This window comes from Scyliorhinus torazame, chromosome 2 (assembly GCF_047496885.1).
Source record: "Scyliorhinus torazame isolate Kashiwa2021f chromosome 2, sScyTor2.1, whole genome shotgun sequence".
Lineage (NCBI taxonomy): Eukaryota > Metazoa > Chordata > Chondrichthyes > Carcharhiniformes > Scyliorhinidae > Scyliorhinus > Scyliorhinus torazame.
Genome location: NC_092708.1, coordinates 189,882,388 through 189,907,667, shown reverse-complemented (window position 1 = coordinate 189,907,667; position 25,280 = coordinate 189,882,388). Strand labels below are relative to the sequence as shown.

Here is a 25,280-nt window from a genome sequence, read left to right as displayed (position 1 = left end):
TAAGCCTAGCCCCATGCGAATTGGACTCACAATTTAACCCTTTTAACCCAGCTGTTAGTCTGGTGAAGCTGCATTGCAGCCTCTCCAAGGGCCAAAGTATCCTCATTTGTGTTGCTGAGGATAGGAGGCACGGGGACCAACAACCCAGAAAGCTGTTCTCGCCGGGTGTCACGCTCGCCTCTGAGGCAGAAATTTGGCGGGTTGAAGTCTGACCCCAGGACTTGAGCATGTAGAATCCAGGCTGACACTCTGGTGCAGCAATCAAGGGAATACTGCACTGTCAGCTGTGCTGTCTTTTGGGCGAGATGTCAAGCAGAGGCCCTGGCTGCCCACTCGGGTGCAAGTGAAAGACCCCAGGGCACCAGTTCGCAGATGAGCAGGGGAGTTCTCCCCGGTGTCGCAGCCAATATTTATCCCTGGTTATTATCACATTACTGTTTGTGGGATTCTGCTGTGTACAAATTGGCTGCTGTGTTTCCTACTTTTTGAAATACAAAATAGGAACAGGAATGGGCCCAACTCCTTAGACCTGCTTCATCACTTTGTAAGATCATTGCCTGACCTGATTGTGGTCTCAACTCCATTTTCTTGTCTGTGTCCCCCATAACCTTTCCCTCCCGTGTCGATCAAAAATCTGCAATTAGAAAATTAATACAACCATATCTACAATTGAGAAGTATTTCACTGGCTGTAAATAATTTGAGATGTCAGGTGGCCATATAAATACAAGTATTTTACCTCTGCAACCTCAGCTCATCTTCGTGCTAGAAGCGTCTATCTTGTCACCGATGTCCACCGACCGGCGCCAAAAACGGCGCAAATCAGTCTCGCATCGCGCCGCCCCAAAGGTGCGGAATCCTCCGCATCTTGAGCGGCCGAGCCCTAACCTTGAGGGGCTAGGCCCGCGCCGGACTGATTTCCGCCCCGCCAGCTGTCGGGAAAGGCCTTTGGTGCCCCGCCAGCTGGCGTGGAAATCCCCGCGCACGCGCAGTGGAGGGGGTCTCTTCCGCCTCCGCCATGGTGGAGACCGTGGCGAAGGCGGAAGGAAAAGAGTGCCCCCGCGGCACAGGCCCGCCCGCGGATCGGTGGGCCCCGCTCGCGGGCCAGGCCACCGTGGGGGCACCCCCCGGGGCCAGATTGCCCCGCGCCCCCCTCAGAACCCCGGTGCCCGCCCGCGCCGCCTTGTCCCGCCGGTAAGAGAGGTGGTTTAATCCACTCCGGCGGGACAGGCATTCTAGCAGCGGGTCTTCGGTCCATCCGGGCCGGAGAATCGCCGAGGGGGGCCTGCCAAATGGCGCGGCGCGATTCCCGCCCCCGCCGAATCGCCGATGCCAGAGAATTTGGCAACCGGCAGGGGCGGGATTCACGCCAGCCGCCGGCGATTCTCCGACCCGGCGGGGGGTCGGAGAATCTCGCCCCAGGTCCTTGACTTTAATGAGCCCTTGTTATACAATACAGCATGAGTTGCTCAATCAAATGATCCTTTATTACTGAGTTGACAATTGACTACAGTACTCGGGTACCAAGCGTTACCATGCCAACCTAATTTGCTCTAAACACTTCTATCAATTCTATCTTTTGATGCCTGCATTCCGTGACTACCAAATACTGATTTACAACACTTTAATAGACACACAAGGCAGACTTTAGATCACTTGGAGCCAAGAACACACACCTTCATGCTCATCAGTTTCTCCCAGTGATTCCGGTACCGTTTATTTGGTCCTCTTTATTACCATAAACAAGTGACCAACCAATGTGCCGGGGCCTTCAGATTTGGATGAGTGATTTCCCTACTTTTATCAGCCTCTCATTTTTAACACAGCCTCCCTTTTGTGCAGAAAGAAAGCTGTTTTAACCCATTGCGTACTGATCCCCCCCACATGAAACATCTTCCCCCCACACACAAATACATGTACATACACACAACTATACACACACACACAAAGAATACATACAAATACACACACTAACACAAAAACTAACACAAATACACAAACTAACACACACAAAAATACACACATACAAATACATACACAAATGCACACATACACAAATACATATAGAAACATGCACAGAAATATACATACTCATACAAAAATACACAGAATCACATACACAGACAAATAAATACACACACAAAAGCACACAAAATATACACACTAACATACTCAGAAATGCTAACATAGTACACACACAAATACATACACATACAAATATATGCACACAAATACACATGCACACACTAATACAAGCACACATTAATGCAAGCACACACACACATGCATGTGCATGTCACTTACACATGCACATGCCACAAATACACGAATATAAACACACAAATACACAATGAGCTACATCGGAATACATGGAAATTGTTAACCAGAATTCCCATTGGCATCAGTGAGAAGCCTGGAGTGTATCAATCAAAGGAGTTAATGGTTCTGTGATTGCCGCTGACTTGCAGTGACGATTATGGGGAGTAACTCTGTATTTCCTTCACAGGGGTGCAGGCTGTATATTCATTGAGATGGTGGAAGGTTGCCCAGCTTTCCCTGGTGTCTCTGATATCACGGAGCAGCTACAGAGAATCTGGACAGTAAGTGACTTTGGATGTTGCAATAGTTCAGAGAGAGGCTCTGCAATCGAGGTTTGAATCCAGCTCAGACTGAGGGGGAAGCGGTGACTGAATGCCCTGTTGATTTCTATCTTTATTAATACCACAAGATGCGAGTATTCCGTGTTTTGGACAAATGACCCACAACCAGTACATTAGTTCAATTATAGTTTATTATTAAACATAGGATTGGTTCTATACTTAATAACTTACATGCTACTACATCTCAGACTATATCCAACAGCTTAAATGACCTTTACTTTATTTTCAAGTGACCAGCTCTGTGCAGGTTAGATAAGGCCTTTATCTGGTTCCCCATGTGTGGCGGCTGGAAGTTGTCAGGTACGTCTAATCTGCGGCTCGTCCTTCAGGTAGCGATCGCGGCTCCTTGAACTTGGCTGGTCGATGTGCTGCAGTTGGTGGGGCAGAGGCCGGTCCCAAAACAGACAGAGCGTTGGTCGCGAAGTTCCTCTTATCCTCCGATCTTTTGCGCTCTTTTGGGCGGTCCCAACTCGGGATCCAATGGATCGATAGGATTTTGATCGCCCTAATCGATTCTGGCCAATTAGGGGCGGGTCCTGGTTGTTATTGTCCAAGGCACGTATGCACTCCCAAATAAAGTGAATAGGTGCCCCCGAGTCTGTTAGTACTGTTATGTTTCAATCTGAGTCCCATTGTCCAGGGGAGACCTGTGATTGACCTCTCGCAGGTACAAGTTTCTGTATAGGTCTGGGTTGCTTTTGCCAATACACACAAGCTGTGTCTTGTCTGTGTTCCAGCCTGACCACAATTCCCATTATCCTTTGCGGGTGGCCATTTTAGATGGCCTCAGCCCAGTGAAGCCAGATTTCTGGGCGGGTGGCGTAGAGGAGAGAGAGACCTTGGTTTCCATCCAGCCCAGGGCAAGGGAGTGATATCTCCCCTTTTCCCCCTATTCATTTGATTTGCAACATGGCAGGACAGCAATAATGTGGGGTTCAGAGACCAGGTTGGGATCCCAGGTCACTTGACCCTGGTTAGCCCCACACTCCTGTTTCCAGAAGGAGCTCTGAACAACTGGATTCTAGTCTCTCTGAACCCTAATGGCTCACTCCGATATAACCCTCTCGCTTGAGTCCCCATTCACAGAGCGCAAATTAAGTGGCTTGTTGGTCTATGGATATGATTCTTGCTTTGGGTTAACGATCAGTGAGTATGCCAGAGGTCCCAGGTTCAGGTCCCAGATGGGCCCTTCTTTAAACATGTTTTCAAGGAGTTAGATTTTGCTCTTCGGGGTAAAGGGATCAAAGGATGTGGGGGGGAAAGCTGGAGCAGGTTGCTGAGCTGGATGATCAGCCATGATCCTAATGAATGGGTTTGCAGGCTTGAAGGGCTGAATGGCTTCCTATTCCTATTTTCTACGTGTTTATGAGAAGAGGTCGAGATCGACCGTGGAGAGTCTGAGAGGTAACTGTTGAAAGGACACACGTGACTGTAATGTGGCTGAGCCAGGACCAGCTGTGGTGTGAGGTGACCATTCCCAATCTGACAAGGTGATTTATTTTCAGGTACTGGGCTTTCCCACGGAGGAACATTGGCCCGGAGTCTCTGCACTGCCAAACTACAGGGCAGGTAAACACCCCAAAACCAAACACTAACTGGAGATGGGGAGAGGGGACAGTGCGTGTTATATATTGAGGATCAGCCTGGGTGATATATTGGGGTTCAATCTGGGTGATATATTGGAGTTCAGTCTGGGTGATATATTGGGTTCAGTCTGGATGATATATTGGGGTTCAGTCTGGGTGACATATTGGGGTTCAGTCTGGGTGATATATTGGGGTTCAGTCTGGGAGATATATTAGCGTTCAATCTGGGAGATATATTGGGGCTCAGTCTGGGTGATATATTGGGGTTCAGTCTGGGTGATATATTGGGGTTCAGTCTGGGAGATATATTGCGGTTCAGTCTGTGAGTGATATATTGGGGTTCAATTTGGGTATTGGGGTTCAGACTGGGTGATATACTGGGGTTCAGTCTGGGGGTAATATATTGGGGTTCAGTCTGGGAGATATGTTGGGGTTCAGCCTGGGAGTGATATATTGGGGTTCACTCTGGGTGATATACTGGGGTTCAGTCTGGGGTGATATATTGGGGTTCAGACTGGGTGATATATTGGGGTTCAGTCTGGGAGTGATATATTGGGGTTCAGTTTGGGTGATATATTGGGGTTCAGTCTGGGAGATATATTGGGGTTCCGTCTAGGTGATATAATGGGGTTCAGTCTGGGAGATATATTGGGGTTCAATGTGGGTGATATATTGGGGGTCAGTTTGGGTGATATATTGGGGATCCGTTTGGGTAATATATTGGGGTTCAGTCTGGGAGATATATTGGGGATCAAACTGGGTGATATATTGGGGTTCAGTTTGGGTGATATATTGGGGTACAGTTTGGATTATATACTGGGGTTCAGTCTGCGGGGAATTTATTGGGGTTCAGTCTGGGAGATATATTGGGGTTCAGTCTGGGAGTGATATATTGGGGTTCAGTTTGGGTGATATATTGGGGTTCAGTCTGGGTGATATACTGGGGTTCAGTCTGGGGGTAATATAGTGAGGTTCAGTCTGGGAGATATATTGGTGTTCAGTCTGGGAGTGATATATTGGGGTTCAGTCTGGGTGATATATTGGTGTTCAGTCTGGGAGATATATTGGGGTTCAAACTGGGCGATATATTGGGGTTCAGTTTGGGTGCTATATTGGGGTACAGTTTGGTTGATATACTGGGGTTCAGTCTGGGGGTAATATATTGGGGTTCAGTCTGGGAGACATATTGGGGTTCAGTCTGGGAGTGATATATTGGGGTTCAGTTTGGGTGATATATTGGGGTTCAGTCTGGGTGATATATTGGGGTTCAGCCTTGGAGATATATTGGGGTTCAGTCTGGGAGATATATTCGGGTTCAGTCTGGGAGATATATTGGGGTTCAGTCTGGGTGATATATTGGGGTTCAGTCTGGGAGATATATTGCGGTTCAGTCTGTGAGTGATATATTGGGGTTCAGTTTGAGTATTGGGGTTCAGTCTGGGTGATATATTGGTGTCAATCTGGGTGATATATTGGGGTTCAGTTTGGGTGATATATTGGGGATCCGTCTGGGTAATATATTGGGGTCCAATCTGGTGATATATTGGGGTTCAATCTGGGTGATATATTGGGGTTCAGTCTGGGTGATATACTGGGGTTCAGTCTGGGGGTGATATATTGGGGTTCAGACTGGGTGATATATTGGGGTTCAGTCTGGGAGTGATATATTGGGGTTCAGTCTGGGTGCTATATTGGGGTTCAGTCTGGGTGATATATTGGGGTTCAGTCTGGGAGATATATTGGGGATCCGTCTGGGTAATACATTGGGGTTCAATTTGGGTGATATATTGGGGTTCAATCTGGGTGATATATTGGGGTTCAGTTTGGGTGATATTTTGGGGTTCCGTTTGGATGATATATTGGGGTTCAGTCTGGGTGATATATTGGGGTTCAGTCTGGGAGTGATATTGGGGTTCAATCTGGGTGATATATTGGGGTCCAGTTTGGGTGATATATTGGGGTTCAGTCTGGGAGTGATATTGGGGTTCAATCTGGGTGATATATTGGGGTTCAGTTTGGGTGATATATTGGGGTTCAGTCTGGGTGATATATTGGGGTTCCGTTTGGGAGATATATTGGGGTTCAGTCTGGGTGATATATTGGGGTTCAGCCTGGGAGATATATTGGGGTCCAATCTGTGTGATATATTGGGGTTCAGTCTGGGAGATATATTGGGGTTCAGTCTTGGTGATATATTGGGGTTCTGTATAGGAGTGTTATATTGGGGTTCAGTATAGGAGTGATATATTGGGGTTCAGCCTTGGTGATATATTGGGGTTCAGTCTGGGTGATATATTGGGGTTCAGTCTGGGTGATATATTGGGGTTCATTCAGGGTGATATATTGGGGTTCAGTTTGGGTGATATATTGGGGCTCAGTTTGGGTGATATACTGGGGTTCAGTCTGGCAGTAATATATTGGGGTTCCGTCTGGGAGACATATTGGGGTTCAGTCTGGGAGTGATATATTGGGGTTCCGTTTGGGTGATATTTTGGGGTTCCGTTTGGATGATATATTGGGGTTCAGTCTGGGTGATATATTGGGGTTCAGTCTGGGTGATATATTGGGGTTCAGTCTGGGAGTGATACTGGGGTTCAATCTGGGTGATATATTGGGGTTCAGTTTGGGTGATATATTGGGGTTCAGTCTGGGAGTGATATTGGGGTCAATCTGGGTGATATATTGGGGTTCAGTTTGGGTGATATATTGGGGTTCAGTCTGGGTGATATATTGGGGTTCAGCCTGGGAGATATATTGGGGTTCAATCTGTGTGATATATTGGGGTTCAGTCTGGGAGATATATTGGGGTTCAGTCTTGGTGATATATTGGGGTTCAGTCTTGGTGATATATTGGGGTTCTGTATAGGAGTGTTATATTGGGGTTCAGTATAGGAGTGATATATTGGGGTTCAGTCTGGGTGACATATTGGGGTTCAGTCTGGGTGATATATTGGGGTTCAGTCTGGGTGATATATTGGGGTTCAGTCTGGGTGATATATTGGTGTCAATCTGGGTGATATATTGGGGTTCAGTTTGGGTGATATATTGGGGATCCGTCTGGGTAATATATTGGGGTCCAATCTGGTGATATATTGGGGTTCAATCTGGGTGATATATTGGGGTTCAGTCTGGGTGATATACTGGGGTTCAGTCTGGGGGTGATATATTGGGGTTCAGACTGGGTGATATATTGGGGTTCAGTCTGGGAGTGATATATTGGGGTTCAGTCTGGGTGCTATATTGGGGTTCAGTATGGGTGATATATTGGGGTTCAGTCTGGGAGATATATTGGGGATCCGTCTGGGTAATACATTGGGGTTCAATTTGGGTGATATATTGGGATTCAATCTGGGTGATATATTGGGGTTCAGTTTGGGTGATATACTGGGGTTCAGTCTGGGGGTAATATATTCGGGTTCAGTCTGGGAGATATATTGGGGTTCAGTCTGGGAGTGATATATTGGGGTTCAGTTTGGGTGATACACTGGGGTTCAGTCTGGGGGTAATATATTGGGGTTCAGTCTGGGAGATATATTGGGGTTCAGTTTGGGAGTGCTATATTGGGGTTCCGTTTGGGTGATATTTTGGGGTTCCGTTTGGATGATATATTGGGGTTCAGTCTGGGTGATATATTGGGGTTCAGTCTGGGAGTGATATTGGGGTTCAATCTGGGTGATATATTGGGGTCCAGTTTGGGTGATATATTGGGGTTCAGTCTGGGAGTGATATTGGGGTTCAATCTGGGTGATATATTGGGGTTCAGTTTGGGTGATATATTGGGGTTCAGTCTGGGTGATATATTGGGGTTCCGTTTGGGAGATATATTGGGGTTCAGTCTGGGTGATATATTGGGGTTCAGCCTGGGAGATATATTGGGGTCCAATCTGTGTGATATATTGGGGTTCAGTCTGGGAGATATATTGGGGTTCAGTCTTGGTGATATATTGGGGTTCTGTATAGGAGTGTTATATTGGGGTTCAGTATAGGAGTGATATATTGGGGTTCAGTCTGGGTGATATATTGGGGTTCAGTCTGGGTGATATATTGGGGTTCATTCAGAGTGATATATTGGGGCTCAGTTTGGGTGATATACTGGGGTTCAGTCTGGCAGTAATATATTGGGGTTCCGTCTGGGAGACATATTGGGGTTCAGTCTGGGAGTGATATATTGGGGTTCCGTTTGGGTGATATTTTGGGGTTCCGTTTGGATGATATATTGGGGTTCAGTCTGGGTGATATATTGGGGTTCAGTCTGGGAGTGATATTGGGGTTCAATCTGGGTGATATATTGGGGTTCAGTTTGGGTGATATATTGGGGTTCAGTCTGGGAGTGATATTGGGGTTCAATCTGGGTGATATATTGGGGTTCAGTTTGGGTGATATATTGGGGTTCAGTCTGGGTGATATATTGGGGTTCCGTTTGGGAGATATATTGGGGTTCAGTCTGGGTGATATATTGGGGTTCAGCCTGGGAGATATATTGGGGTTCAATCTGTGTGATATATTGGGGTTCAGTCTGGGAGATATATTGGGGTTCAGTCTTGGTGATATATTGGGGTTCTGTATAGGAGTGTTATATTGGGGTTCAGTATAGGAGTGATATATTGGGGTTCAGTCTGGGTGACATATTGGGGTTCAGTCTGGGTGATATATTGGGGTTCAGTCTGGGTGATATATTGGGGTTCATTCAGGGTGATATATTGGGGTTCAGTTTGGGTGATATATTGGGGCTCCGTTTGGGTGATATACTGGGGTTCAGTCTGGCGGTAATATATTGGGGTTCAGTCTGGGAGACATATTGGGGTTCAGTCTGGGAGTGATATATTGGGGTTCAGTTTGGGTGATATATTGGGGTTCAGTCTGGGTGATATATTGGGGTTCCGCCTGGGAGATATATCGGGGTTCAGTCTGGGTGATATATTGGGGTTCCGTTTGGGAGATATATTGGGGTTCAGGCTGGGTGATATATTGGGGTTCAGTCTGGGTGATATATTGGGGTTTAGTCTGGGAGTGATATTGGGGTTCAATCTGGGTGATATATTGGGGTTCAGTTTGGGTGATATATTGGGGTTCAGTCTGGGAGTGATATTGGGGTTCAATCTGGGTGATATATTGGGGTTCAGTTTGGGTGATATATTGGGGTTCAGTCTGGGTGATATATTGGGGTTCCGTTTGGGAGATATATTGGGGTGCAGTCTGGGTGATATATTGGGGTTCAGCATGGGAGATATATTGGGGTTCAATCTGTGTGATATATTGGGGTTCAATCTGTGTGATATATTGGGGTTCAATCTGGGTGATATATTGGGGTTCAGTTTGGGTGATATACTGGGGTTCAGTCTGGGGGTAATATATTGTGGTTCAGTCTGGGCGATATATTGGGGTTCAGTCTGGGAGTGATATATTGGGGTTCAGTTTGGGTGATATATTGGGCTTCAGTTTGGGTGATATATTGGGGTTCAGTCTGGGTGATATATTGGGGTTCAGTCAGGGAGATATATTGGGGATCTGTCTGTAATATATTGGGGTTCAATCTGGGTGATATATTGGGTTTCAGTTTGGGTGATATACTGGGGTTCAGTCTGGGGGTATTATGTTGGGTTTCGGTCTGGGAGATATATTGGGGTTCGGTCTGGGAGTGATATATTGGGGTTCAGTTTGGGTGATATATTGGGGTTCAGTCTGGGTGATATATTGGGGTTCAGTCTGGGAGATATATTGGGTATCCGTCTGGGTAATATATTGGGGTTCAATCTGGGTGATATATTGGGGTTCAATCTGGGTGATATATTGGGGTTCTGTCTGGGCAATATAATTGGGGTTCAGTCTGGGAGTGATATATTGGGGTTCCGTTTGGGTGATATATTGGGGTTCCGTTTGGGTGAAATATTGGGGTTCAGTCTGGTGATATACTGGGGTTCAGTCTGGTGATATATTGGGGTTCAGTCTGGGAGTGATATTGGGGTTCAGAATGGGTGATATATTGGGGTTCAGTCTGGAAGATATATTGGGGTTCAGCCTGGGTGATATATTGGGGTTCAGTCTGGGAGATATATTGGGGTTCAATCTGGGTGAGAAATTGGGGTTCAGTTTGGGGGTAATATGTTGGGTTTCAGTCTGGGAGATATATTGGGGTCCAGACTGGGAGTGATATATTGGGGTTCAGTTTGGGTGATATATTGGGGCTCAGTTTGGGTGATATATTGGGGTTCCAGTCTGGGGGTAATATATTGGGGTTCAGTCTGGGAGATATATTGGGGTTCATTCTGGGAGTGATATATTGGGGTTCAGTCTGGGTGATATATTGGGGTTCAGTCTGGGTGATATATTGGGCTTCAGTCTTGGAGTTATATTGGGGTTCAATCTGGGCGATATATTGGGGTTCAGTTTGGGTGCTATATTGGGGTACAGTTTGGCTGACATGCTGGGGTTCAATCTGCGGGTAATATATTGGGGTTCAGTCTGGGAGTGATATATTGGGGTTCAGTTTGGGTGATATATTGGTGTTCAGTCTGGGTGATATACTGGGGTTCAGTCTGGGGGTGATATATTGGGGTTCAGTCTGCGTGATATATTGGGGTTCAGTCTGGGAGTGATATATTGGGGTTCAGTTTGGGTGATATATTGGGGTTCAGTCTGGGTGATATATTGGGGTTCATCCTGGGAGATATATTGGGGTTCAGCTGGGAGATATATTGTGGTTCAGTCTGGGTGATATATTGGGGTTCAGTCTGGGTGATATATTGGGGTTCAGTCTGGGTGGTATCTTGGAGTTCAGTCTGGGTGATATATTGGAGTTCAATATAGGAGTGATATATTGGGGTTCAGTCTGGGAGATATATTGGGGTTCAGTCTGGTTGGTATATTGTGGTTCAGTCTGGGAGTGATGTATTGGGGTTCAGCCTGGGAGTGATATATTGGGGTTCAGTTTGGGTGATATATTGGGGTTCAGTCTGGGAGATATATTGGGGTTCAGTCTGGGTGATATATTGGGGTTCAGTTTAGGAGATATATTGGGGTTCAGTCTGTGTGATATATTGGGGTTCAGTCTGGGAGATATATTGGGGTTCAATCTGGGTGAAATATTGGGGGTCAGTTTGGGTGATATATTGGGGTTCAATTTGTGTGATATATTGGGGTTCAGTTTGGGTGATATATTGGGGTTTAGTCTAGGTGATATACTGGGGTTCAGTCTGGGGGTGATATTTTGGGGTTCAGACTGGGTGATATATTGGGGTTCAGTCTGGGAGTGTACATTGCGGTTCAGTCTGGGAGATATATTGGGGTTCAGTCTGGGAGGTATATTGGGGTTCAGTCTGGGTGATACATTGCGGTTCAGTCTGGGAGATATATTGGGGTTTAGTCTGGGAGATATATTGGGGTTCAATCTGGGTGGTATATTGGGGTTCAGTTTGGGTGCTATATTGGGGTACAGTTTGGGTGACATACTGGGGTTCAGTCTGGGGGTAATATATTGGGGTTCTGTCTGGGAGATATATTGGGGTTCAGTCTGGGAGTGATATATTGCGGTTCAGTTTGGGTGATATATTGGGGTTCAGTCGGGGTGATATACTGGGGTTCAGTCTGGGGTGATATATTGGGGTTCAGTCTGGGTGATATATTGGGGTTCAGTCTGGGAGTGGATTTGGGGTCAATCTGGGTGATATATTGGGGTTCAATCTGGGTGATATATTGGGGTTCAGTTTGGGAGATATATTGGGGATCTGTCTGGGAGATATATTGGGGTTCAATCTGGGTGATACATTGGGGTTCAGTTTGGGTGATATATTGGGGTTCAATCTGGGTGATATACCGGGGTTCAGTCTGGGGGTGATATATTGGGGTTCAGACTGGGTGATATATTGGGGTTCTGTCTGGGAGTGATATATTGGGTTCAGTTTGGGTGATATATTGGGGTTCAGTCTGGGAGATATATTGGGGTTCAGTCTGAGGGATATATTGGGGTTCAGTCTGTGAGATATATTGGGGTTCAGTCTGGGAGTGATATATTGGGGTTCAGTTTGGGTGATATATTGGGCTTCAGTTTGGGTGATATATTGGGGTTCAGTCTGGGTGATATATTGGGGTTCAGTCAGGGAGATATATTGGGGATCCGTCTGTAATATATTGGGGTTCAATCTGCGTGATATATTGGGTTTCAGTTTGGGTGATATATTGCGGTTCAGTTTGGGTGATATATTGGGGTTCAGTCGGGGTGATATACTGGGGTTCAGTCTGGGGTGATATATTGGGGTTCAATCTGGGTGATATATTGGGGTTCTGTCTGGGAAATATAATTGGGGTTCAGTCTGGGAGTGATATATTGGGGTTCTATTTGGGTGATATATTGGGGTTCCGTTTGGGTGAAATATTGGGGTTCAGTCTGGGTGATATACTGGGGTTCAGTCTGGGTGATATATTGGGGTTCAGTCTGGGAGTGATATTGGGGTTCAGACTGGGTGATATATTGGGGTTCAGTCTGGGAGATATATTGGGGTTCAGCCTGGGTGATATATTGGGGTTCAGTCTGGGAGATATATTGGGGTTCAATCTGGGTGAGAAATTGGGGTTCAGTTTGGGGGTAATATGTTGGGTTTCAGTCTGGGAGATATATTGGGGTTCAGTTTGGGTGATATATTGGGGCTCAGTTTGGGTGATATATTGGGGTTCAGTCTGGGTGATATACTGGGGTTCCAGTCTGGGGGTAATATATTGGGGTTCAGTCTGGGAGATATATTGGGGTTCATTCTGGGAGTGATATATTGGGGTTCAGTCTGGGTGATATATTGGGGTTCAGTCTGGGTGATATATTGGGGTTCAGTCTTGGAGTTATATTGGGGTTCAATCTGGGCGATATATTAGGGTTCAGTTTGGGTGCTATATTGGGGTACAGTTTGGGTGACATGCTGGGGTTCAATCTGCGGGTAATATATTGGGGTTCAGTCTGGGAGTGATATATTGGGGTTCAGTTTGGGTGATATATTGGTGTTCAGTCTGGGTGATATACTGGGGTTCAGTCTGGGGGTGATATATTGGGGTTCAGTCTGCGTGATATATTGGGGTTCAGTCTGGGTGTGATATATTGGGGTTCAGTTTGGGTGATATATTGGGGTTCAGTCTGGGTGATATATTGGGGTTCATCCTGGGAGATATATTGGGGTTCAGCTGGGAGATATATTGTGGTTCAGTCTGGGTGATATATTGGGGTTCAGTCTGGGTGATATATTGGGGTTCAGTCTGGGTGGTATCTTGGAGTTCAGTCTGGGTGATATATTGGAGTTCAATATAGGAGTGATATATTGGGGTTCAGTCTGGGAGATATATTGGGGTTCAGTCTGGTTGGTATATTGTGGTTCAGTCTGGGAGTGATGTATTAGGGTTCAGCCTGGGAGTGATATATTGGGGTTCAGTTTGGGTGATATATTGGGGTTCAGTCTGGGAGATATATTGGGGTTCAGTCTGGGTAGTATATTGGGGTTCAGTTTAGGAGATATATTGGGGTTCAGTCTGTGTGATATATTGGGGTTCAGTCTGGGAGATATATTGGGGTTCAATCTGGGTGAAATATTGGGGGTCAGTTTGGGTGATATATTGGGGTTCAATTTGTGTGATATATTGGGGTTCAGTTTGGGTGATATATTGGAGTTTAGTCTAGGTGATATACTGGGGTTCAGTCTGGGGTGATATTTTGGGGTTCAGACTGGGTGATATATTGGGGTTCAGTCTGGGAGTGTACATTGCGGTTCAGTCTGGGAGATATATTGGGGTTCAGTCTGGGAGGTATATTGGGGTTCAGTCTGGGTGATACATTGCGGTTCAGTCTGGGAGATATATTGGGGTTTAGTCTGGGAGATATATTGGGGTTCAATCTGGGTGGTATATTGGGGTTCAGTTTGGGTGCTATATTGGGGTACAGTTTGGGTGACATACTGGGGTTCAGTCTGGGGGTAATATATTGGGGTTCTGTCTGGGAGATATATTGGGGTTCAGTCTGGGAGTGATATATTGGGGTTCAGTCTGGGTGATATATTGGGGTTCAGTCTGGGAGTGGATTTGGGGTCAATCTGGGTGATATATTGGGGTTCAATCTGGGTGATATATTGGGGTTCAGTTTGGGAGATATATTGGGGATCTGTCTGGGAGATATATTGGGGTTCAATCTGGGTGATACATTGGGGTTCAGTTTGGGTGATATAGTGGGGTTCAATCTGGGTGATATACCGGGGTTCAGTCTGGGGGTGATATATTGGGGTTCAGACTGGGTGATATATTGGGGTTCTGTCTGGGAGTGATATATTGGGTTCAGTTTGGGTGATATATTGGGGTTCAGTCTGGGAGATATATTGGGGTTCTGTCTGGGAGTGATATATTGGGTTCAGTTTGGGTGATATATTGGGGTTCAGTCTGGGAGATATATTGGGGTTCAGTCTGAGGGATATATTGGGGTTCAGTCTGTGAGATATATTGGGGTTCAGTCTGGGTGATATATTGGGGTTCTGACTGGGAGATATATTGGCGTTCAATCTGGGTGATATATTGGGGTTCTGTTTGGGTGATATATTGGAGATCCGTCTGGGTAATATATTGGGATTCAATCTGGGTGATATATTGGGGTTCAATCTGGGTGATATATTGGGGTTCAGTTTGTGTGATATACTGGGGTTCAGTCTGGGGTAATACATTGGGTTTCAGTCTGGGAGATATATTGGGGTTCAGTCTGGGAGTGATATATTGGGGTTCAGTTTGGGTGATATATTGGGGTTCAGTCTGGGTGATATACTGGGGTTCAGTGTGGGGGTAATATATTGGGGTTCAGTCTGGGAGATATATTGGGGTTCAGTCTGTGAGTGATATATTGGGGGTCAGTTTGGGTGAAATATTGGGGTTCAGTCTGGGAGATATATTGGGCATCAATCTGGGCGATATATTGGGGTTCAGTTTGGTTGCAATATTGGGGTACAGTTTGGGTGATATACTGGGGTTCAGTCTGGGGGTAATATATTGGGGTTCAGTCTGGGAGATATATTGGGGTTCAGTCTGGGAGTGATATATTGGGGTTTAGTCTGGGTGATATACTGGGGTTCATTCTGGGGTGATATATTGGGGTTCAGTCTGTGTGATATATTGGGGTTCAGTCTGGGAGATATATTGGGGTTCAATCTGGGTGATATATTGGGGGTCAGTTTGGGTGATATATTGGGGATCTGTCTGGGCGATATATTGGGGTTCAATCTGGGTGATATATTGGGGTTCAGTTTGGGAGATATACTGGGGTTCTGCCTGGGTGATATATTGGGGTTCAGTCTGGGAGATATATTGGGGTTCAATCTGGGTGAGAAATTGGGGTTCAGTTTGGGGGTAATATGTTGGGTTTCAGTCTGGGAGATATATTGGGGTTCAGACTGGGAGTGATATATTGGGGTTCAGTTTGGGTGATATATTGGGGCTCAGTTTGGGTGATATACTGGGGTTCAGTCTGGCAGTAATATATTGGGGTTCCGTCTGGGAGACATATTGGGGTTCAGTCTGGGAGTGATATATTGGGGTTCCGTTTGGGTGATATTTTGGGGTTCCGTTTGGATGATATATTGGGGTTCAGTCTGGGTGATATATTGGGGTTCAGTCTGGGTGATATATTGGGGTTCAGTCTGGGAGTGATATTGGGGTTCAATCTGGGTGATATATTGGGGTTCAGTTTGGGTGATATATTGGGGTTCAGTCTGGGAGTGATATTGGGGTTCAATCTGGGTGATATATTGGGGTTCAGTTTGGGTGATATATTGGGGTTCAGTCTGGGTGATATATTGGGGTTCCGTTTGGGAGATATATTGGGGTTCAGTCTGGGTGATATATTGGGGTTCAGCCTGGGAGATATATTGGGGTTCAATCTGTGTGATATATTGGGGTTCAGTCTGGGAGATATATTGGGGTTCAGTCTTGGTGATATATTGGGGTTCTGTATAGGAGTGTTATATTGGGGTTCAGTATAGGAGTGATATATTGGGGTTCAGTCTGGGTGACATATTGGGGTTCAGTCTGGGTGGTATATTGGGGTTCAGTCTGGGTGATATATTGGGGTTCATTCAGGGTGATATATTGGGGTTCAGTTTGGGTGATATATTGGGGCTCCGTTTGGGTGATATACTGGGGTTCAGTCTGGCGGTAATATATTGGGGTTCAGTCTGGGAGACATATTGGGGTTCAGTCTGGGATGATATATTGGGGTTCAGTTTGGGTGATATATTGGGGTTCAGTCTGGGTGATATATTGGGGTTCCGCCTGGGAGATATATTGGGGTTCAGTCTGGGTGATATATTGGGGTTCCGTTTGGGAGATATATTGGGGTTCAGGCTGGGTGATATATTGGGGTTCAGTCTGGGTGATATATTGGGGTTTAGTCTGGGAGTGATATTGGGGTTCAATCTGGGTGATATATTGGGGTTCAGTTTGGGTGATATATTGGGGTTCAGTCTGGGAGTGATATTGGGGTTCAATCTGGGTGATATATTGGGGTTCAGTTTGGGTGATATATTGGGGTTCAGTCTGGGTGATATATTGGGGTTCCGTTTGGGAGATATATTGGGGTGCAGTCTGGGTGATATATTGGGGTTCAGCATGGGAGATATATTGGGGTTCAATCTGTGTGATATATTGGGGTTCAATCTGTGTGATATATTGGGGTTCAATCTGGGTGATATATTGGGGTTCAGTTTGGGTGATATACTGGGGTTCAGTCTGGGGGTAATATATTGTGGTTCAGTCTGGGCGATATATTGGGGTTCAGTCTGGGAGTGATATATTGGGGTTCAGTTTGGGTGATATATTGGGCTTCAGTTTGGGTGATATATTGGGGTTCAGTCTGGGTGATATATTGGGGTTCAGTCAGGGAGATATATTGGGGATCTGTCTGTAATATATTGGGGTTCAATCTGGGTGATATATTGGGTTGCAGTTTGGGTGATATACTGGGGTTCAGTCTGGGGGTATTATGTTGGGTTTCGGTCTGGGAGATATATTGGGGTTCAGTCTAGGAGTGATATATTGGGGTTCAGTTTGGGTGATATATTGGGGTTCAGTCTGGGTGATATATTGGGGTTCAGTCTGGGAGATATATTGGGTATCCGTCTGGGTAATATATTGGGGTTCAATCTGGGTGATATATTGGGGTTCAATCTGGGTGATATATTGGGGTTCTGTCTGGGCAATATAATTGGGGTTCAGTCTGGGAGTGATATATTGGGGTTCCGTTTGGGTGATATATTGGGGTTCCGTTTGGGTGAAATATTGGGGTTCAGTCTGGTGATATACTGGGGTTCAGTCTGGTGATATATTGGGGTTCAGTCTGGGAGTGATATTGGGGTTCAGAATGGGTGATATATTGGGGTTCAGTCTGGAAGATATATTGGGGTTCAGCCTGGGTGATATATTGGGGTTCAGTCTGGGAGATATATTGGGGTTCAATCTGGGTGAGAAATTGGGGTTCAGTTTGGGGGTAATATGTTGGGTTTCAGTCTGGGAGATATATTGGGGTTCAGACTGGGAGTGATATATTGGGGTTCAGTTTGGGTGATATATTGGGGCTCAGTTTGGGTGATATATTGGGGTTCCAGTCTGGGGGTAATATATTGGGGTTCAGTCTGGGAGATATATTGGGGTTCATTCTGGGAGTGATATATTGGGGTTCAGTCTGGGTGATATATTGGGGTTCAGTCTGTGTGATATATTGGGCTTCAGTCTTGGAGTTATATTGGGGTTCAATCTGGGCGATATATTGGGGTTCAGTTTGGGTGCTATATTGGGGTACAGTTTGGGTGACATGCTGGGGTTCAATCTGCGGGTAATATATTGGGGTTCCGTCTGGGAGTGATATATTGGGGTTCAGTTTGGGTGATATATTGGTGTTCAGTCTGGGTGATATACTGGGGTTCAGTCTGGGGGTGATATATTGGGGTTCAGTCTGCGTGATATATTGGGGTTCAGTCTGGGAGTGATATATTGGGGTTCAGTTTGGGTGATATATTGGGGTTCAGTCTGGGTGATATATTGGGGTTCATCCTGGGAGATATATTGGGGTTCAGCTGGGAGATATATTGTGGTTCAGTCTGGGTAATATATTGGGGTTCAGTCTGGGTGATATATTGGGGTTCAGTCTGGGTGGTATCTTGGAGTTCAGTCTGGGTGATATATTGGAGTTCAATATAGGAGTGATATATTGGGGTTCAGTCTGGGAGATATATTGGGGTTCAGTCTGGTTGGTATATTGTGGTTCAGTCTGGGAGTGATGTATTGGGGTTCAGCCTGGGAGTGATATATTGGGGTTCAGTTTGGGTGATATATTGGGTTCAGTCTGGGAGATATATTGGGGTTCAGTCTGGGTGATATATTGGGGTTCAGTTTAGGAGATATATTGGGGTTCAGTCTGTGTGATATATTGGGGTTCAGTCTGGGAGATATATTGGGGTTCAATCTGGGTGAAATATTGGAGGTCAGTTTGGGTGATATATTGGGGTTCAATTTGTGTGATATATTGGGGTTCAGTTTGGGTGATATATTGGGGTTTAGTCTAGGTGATATACTGGGGTTCAGTCTGGGGGTGATATTTTGGGGTTCAGACTGGGTGATATATTGGGGTTCAGTCTGGGAGTGTACATTGCGGTTCAGTCTGGGAGATATATTGGGGTTCAGTCTGGGAGGTATATTGGGGTTCAGTCTGGGTGATACATTGCGGTTCAGTCTGGGAGATATATTGGGGTTTAGTCTGGGAGATATATTGGGGTTCAATCTGGGTGGTATATTGGGGTACAGTTTGGGTGACATACTGGGGTTCAGTCTGGGGGTAATATATTGGGGTTCTGTCTGGGAGATATATTGGGGTTCAGTCTGGGAGTGATATATTGCGGTTCAGTTTGGGTGATATATTGGGGTTCAGTCGGGGTGATATACTGGGGTTCAGTCTGCGGTGATATATTGGGGTTCAGTCTGGGTGATATATTGGGGTTCAGTCTGGGAGTGGATTTGGGGTCAATCTGGGTGATATATTGGGGTTCAATCTGGGTGATATATTGGGGTTCAGTTTGGGAGATATATTGGGGATCTGTCTGGGAGATATATTGGGGTTCAATCTGGGTGATACATTGGGGTTCAGTTTGGGTGATATATTGGGGTTCAATCTGGGTGATATACCGGGGTTCAGTCTGGGGGTGATATATTGGGGTTCAGACTGGGTGATATATTGGGGTTCTGTCTGGGAGTGATATATTGGGTTCAGTTTGGGTGATATATTGGGGTTCAGTCTGGGAGATATATTGGGGTTCAGTCTGAGGGATATATTGGGGTTCAGTCTGTGAGATATATATTGGGGTTCAGTCTGGGAATGATATATTGGGGTTCAGTTTGGGTGATATATTGGGCTTCAGTTTGGGTGATATATTGGGGTTCAGTCTGGGTGATATATTGGGGTTCAGTCAGGGAGATATATTGGGGATCCGTCTGTAATATATTGGGGTTCAATCTGGGTGATATATTGGGTTTCAGTTTGGGTGATATATTGCGGTTCAGTTTGGGTGATATATTGGGGTTCAGTCGGGGTGATATACTGGGGTTCAGTCTGGGGTGATATATTGGGGTTCAATCTGGGTGATATATTGGGGTTCTGTCTGGGAAATATAATTGGGGTTCAGTCTGGGAGTGATATATTGGGGTTCTGTTTGGGTGATATATTGGGGTTCCGTTTGGGTGAAATATTGGGGTTCAGTCTGGGTGATATACTGGGGTTCAGTCTGGGTGATATATTGGGGTTCAGCCTGGGAGTGATATTGGGGTTCAGTCTGGGAGATATATTGGGGTTCAGCCTGGGTGATATATTGGGGTTCAGTCTGGGAGATATATTGGGGTTCAATCTGGATGAGAAATTGGGGTTCAGTTTGGGGGTAATATGTTGGGTTTCAGTCTGGGAGATATATTGGGGTTCAGTTTGGGTGATATATTGGGGCTCAGTTTGGGTGATATATTGGGGTTCAGTCTGGGTGATATACTGGGGTTCCAGTCTGGGGGTAATATATTGGGGTTCAGTCTGGGAGATATATTGGGGTTCATTCTGGGAGTGATATATTGGGGTTCAGTCTGGGTGATATATTGGGGTTCAGTCTGGGTGATATATTGGGGTTCAGTCTTGGAGTTATATTGGGGTTCAATCTGGGCGATATATTAGGGTTCAGTTTGGGTGCTATATTGGGGTACAGTTTGGGTGACATGCTGGGGTTCAATCTGCGGGTAATATATTGGGGTTCAGTCTGGGAGTGATATATTGGGGTTCAGTTTGGGTGATATATTGGTGTTCAGTCTGGGTGATATACTGGGGTTCAGTCTGGGGGTGATATATTGGGGTTCAGTCTGCGTGATATATTGGGGTTCAGTCTGGGTGTGATATATTGGGGTTCAGTTTGGGTGATATATTGGGGTTCAGTCTGGGTGATATATTGGGGTTCATCCTGGGAGATATATTGGGGTTCAGCTGGGAGATATATTGTGGTTCAGCCTGGGTGATATATTGGGGTTCAGTCTGGGTGATATATTGGGGTTCAGTCTGGGTGGTATCTTGGAGTTCAGTCTGGGTGATATATTGGAGTTCAATATAGGAGTGATATATTGGGGTTCAGTCTGGGAGATATATTGGGGTTCAGTCTGGTTGGTATATTGTGGTTCAGTCTGGGAGTGATGTATTGGGGTTCAGCCTGGGAGTGATATATTGGGGTTCAGTTTGGGTGATATATTGGGGTTCAGTCTGGGAGATATATTGGGGTTCAGTCTGGGTAGTATATTGGGGTTCAGTTTAGGAGATATACTGGGGTTCAGTCTGTGTGATATATTGGGGTTCAGTCTGGGAGATATATTGGGATTCAATCTGGGTGAAATATTGGGGGTCAGTTTGGGTGATATATTGGGGTTCAATTTGTGTGATATATTGGGGTTCAGTTTGGGTGATATATTGGGGTTTAGGCTAGGTGATATACTGGGGTTCAGTCTGGGGGTGATATTTTGGGGTTCAGACTGGGTGATATATTGGGGTTCAGTCTGGGAGTGTACATTGCGGTTCAGTCTGGGAGATATATTGGGGTTCAGTCTGGGAGGTATATTGGGGTTCAGTCTGGGTGATACATTGCGGTTCAGTCTGGGAGATATATTGGGGTTTAGTCTGGGAGATATATTGGGGTTCAATCTGGGTGGTATATTGGGGTTCAGTTTGGGTGCTATATTGGGGTACAGTTTGGGTGACATACTGGGGTTCAGTCTGGGGGTAATATATTGGGGTTCTGTCTGGGAGATATATTGGGGTTCAGTCTGGGAGTGATATATTGCGGTTCAGTTTGGGTGATATATTGGGGTTCAGTCGGGGTGATATACTGGGGTTCAGTCTGGGGTGATATATTGGGGTTCAGTCTGGGTGATATATTGGGGTTCAGTCTGGGAGTGGATTTGGGGTCAATCTGGGTGATATATTGGGGTTCAATCTGGGTGATATATTGGGGTTCAGTTTGGGAGATATATTGGGGATCTGTCTGGGAGATATATTGGGGTTCAATCTGGGTGATACATTGGGGTTCAGTTTGGGTGATATATTGGGGTTCAATCTGGGTGATATACCGGGGTTCAGTCTGGGGGTGATATATTGGGGTTCAGACTGGGTGATATATTGGGGTTCTGTCTGGGAGTGATATATTGGGTTCAGTTTGGGTGATATATTGGGGTTCAGTCTGGGAGATATATTGGGGTTCTGTCTGGGAGTGATATATTGGGTTCAGTATGGGTGATATATTGGGGTTCAGTCTGGGAGATATATTGGGGTTCAGTCTGAGGGATATATTGGGGTTCAGTCTGTGAGATATATTGGGGTTCAGTCTGGGTGATATATTGGGGTTCTGACTGGGAGATATATTGGCGTTCAATCTGGGTGATATATTGGGGTTCTGTTTGGGTGATATATTGGAGATCCGTCTGGGTAATATATTGGGATTCAATCTGGGTGATATATTGGGGTTCAATCTGGGTGATATATTGGGGTTCAGTTTGTGTGATATACTGGGGTTCAGTCTGGGGTAATACATTGGGTTTCAGTCTGGGAGATATATTGGGGTTCAGTCTGGGAGTGATATATTGGGGTTCAGTTTGGGTGATATATTGGGGTTCAGTCTGGGTGATATACTGGGGTTCAGTGTGGGGGTAATATATTGGGGTTCAGTCTGGGAGATATATTGGGGTTCAGTCTGTGAGTGATATATTGGGGTTCAGTTTGGGTGAAATATTGGGGTTCAGTCTGGGAGATATATTGGGCATCAATCTGGGCGATATATTGGGGTTCAGTTTGGTTGCAATATTGGGGTACAGTTTGGGTGATATACTGGGGTTCAGTCTGGGGGTAATATATTGGGGTTCAGTCTGGGAGATATATTGGGGTTCAGTCTGGGAGTGATATATTGGGGTTTAGTCTGGGTGATATACTGGGGTTCATTCTGGGGTGATATATTGGGGTTCAGTCTGTGTGATATATTGGGGTTCAGTCTGGGAGATATATTGGGGTTCAATCTGGGTGATATATTGGGGGTCAGTTTGGGTGATATATTGGGGATCTGTCTGGGCGATATATTGGGGTTCAATCTGGGTGATATATTGGGGTTCAGTTTGGGAGATATACTGGGGTTCTGCCTGGGTGATATACTGGGGTTCAGTCTGGGGGTGATATATTGGGGTTCAGTCTGGGTGATATATTGGGGTTCAGTCTGGGAGATATATTGGGGTTCAATCTGGGTGATATATTGGGGTTCAGTTTGGTTGATATATTAGGGATCCGTCTGGGTAATATATTGGGGTTCAATCTGGGTGATATATTGGGGTTCAATCTGGGTGATATATTGGGGTTCAGTTTGGGTGATATACTGGGGTTCAGTCTGAGGGTAGTATGTTGGGGTTCAGTCTGGGAGATATATTGGGGTTCAGTCTGGCAGTGATATATTGGGGTTCAGTTTGGGTGTTATATTGGGGTTCAGTCTGGGAGATATATTGGGGTTCAGTCTGGCAGTGATATATTGGGGTTCAGTTTGGGTGTTATATTGGGGTTCAGTCTGGGTGATATATTGGGGTTCAGTCTGGGAGATATATTGGGGTTCAGTCTGGGAGTGATATATTGGGGTTCAGTCTGGGTGATATATTGGGGTTCAGTTTGGGTGATATATTGGGGTTCAGTCTGGGTGATATACTGGGGTTCAGTCTGGGGGTAATATATTGGGGTTCACTCTGGGAGATATATTGGGGTTCTGTCTGGGAGTGATATATTGGGGTTCAGTTTGGGTGATATATTGGGGTTCAATTTGGGCGCTATATTGGGGTTCAGTCTGTGAGATATACTGGGGTTCAGTCTGGGTGATATATTGGGGTTCAGTCTGGGAGTGATATATTGTGGTTCAGTTTGGGTGATATATTGGGGTTCAGTCTGGGAGATATATTGGGGTTCAGTCTGGGCGATATATTGGGGTTCAGTCTGGGTAATATATTGTGGTTCAGTCCGGGTGATATATTGGGGTACGGTCTGGGTGGTATATTGGGGTTCAGTATAAGAGTGATATATTGGGGTTCAATCTGGGAGATATATTGGGGTTCAGTCTGGGTGATATATTGGGGTTCAGACTGGGTGATATATTGGGGTTCAGTCTGGGAGTGTTATATTGGGGTTCAGTTTGGGTGATATATTGGGGTTCAGTCTGGGAGATATATTGGGGTTCAGTCTGGGTGATATATTGGGGTTCAGTCTGGGAGATATGTTGGGGTTCAGTCTGGGTAATATATTGGGGTTCAGTTTGGGTGTGATATATTGGGGATCCGTCTGGGAGGTACATTGGGGTTCAATCTGAATGATAGATTGGGGTTCAATTTGGGTGATATATTGGGGTACAGTTTGGGTGATATACTGGGGTTCAGTCTGGGGGTAATATATTGGGGTTCAGTCTGGGAGATATATTGGGGTTCAGTCTGGGAGTGATATATTGGGTTCAGTTTGGGTGATATATTGGGGTTCAGTCTGGGTGATATACTGGGGTTCAGTCTGGGGGTAATATATTGGGGTTCACTCTGGGTGATATATTGGGGTTCAGTTTGGGTGATATATTGGGGTTCAGTCTTGGGTCATATATTGGGGTTCAGTCTGGGAGATATATTGGGTCCAGTCTGGGTGATATATTGCGGTTCAGTCTGGGGGTGATACATTGGTGAAGCGTTTGTGGGACTGTGTGGGTGTGTCTGTGTGGGGAGTGGTAATACGTTTGGTTGTGTGTTGGTGTGGGAATGTTATATGAAGTGGTTTGCATGTAGGTGTTCTGAGGGGGACGTTGGACCCATCCTGTCATTCTTCCTCTTTTCTCCTCACAGAGCACTTTATACCTCACCCGCCTCAGAAACTAGGCTATGTTTGGAAAAGGTGAGTGTTCTTTCAGAGGAATTTATCACAGGGAGTGTGGGGTAAACAGTGGCCGTTTGAGTTGAAACACTGCTTCCCAGGTTCCCCACTCCTCCCCTGGTGACTTCATGTAATAATAATAATCTTTATTAGTGTCACAATTAGGCTTACATTAACACTGCAATGAGGTTACTGTGAAAATCCCCTAGTCGCCACACCCCGGCACCTGTTCGGGTACACAGAGGGAGAATTCAGAATGTCCAATTCACCTAACAACATGTCTTTCGGGACTTGTGGGGGCAAACCGAAGCACCCGGAGGAAACCCACGCAGACACAGGGAGAACGTGCAGACTCCGCACAGACAGTGACCCAGCTGGGAATCGAACCTGGGACCCTGGCACTGTGAAGCAACAGTGCTAACCACTGTGCTACCCTGCTGAATCATTCAATCAATTGGATTCTCCTTTCAACTTACCCTCTTTAACCAAGCCTTTGATCACATGTTCTAATATCTGCTGATGTGGCTGGGTGTCAGATTCCGTCAGGTAACTTTCCTGTATCATAGAGGTAAAGAGCAGAAAGTGCAAA

At 45.8% G+C, this 25,280-nt stretch overlaps 1 protein-coding gene across 2 annotated transcripts in view; it reads left to right on the top strand.

Moving 5' to 3' along the window:
• Positions 1–25,280, top strand: part of cdk15 (cyclin-dependent kinase 15) — a 152,861-nt gene that overhangs the window by 103,579 nt on the left and 24,002 nt on the right. For both annotated transcript variants that reach the window (XM_072481644.1, XM_072481638.1), the window contains exons 10-12: positions 2,506–2,599; positions 4,165–4,228; positions 24,664–24,712. In XM_072481644.1, coding sequence (XP_072337745.1) covers positions 2,506–2,599; positions 4,165–4,228; positions 24,664–24,712 — 207 coding nt within the window. The remainder of the gene's footprint in view (positions 1–2,505; positions 2,600–4,164; positions 4,229–24,663; positions 24,713–25,280) is intronic.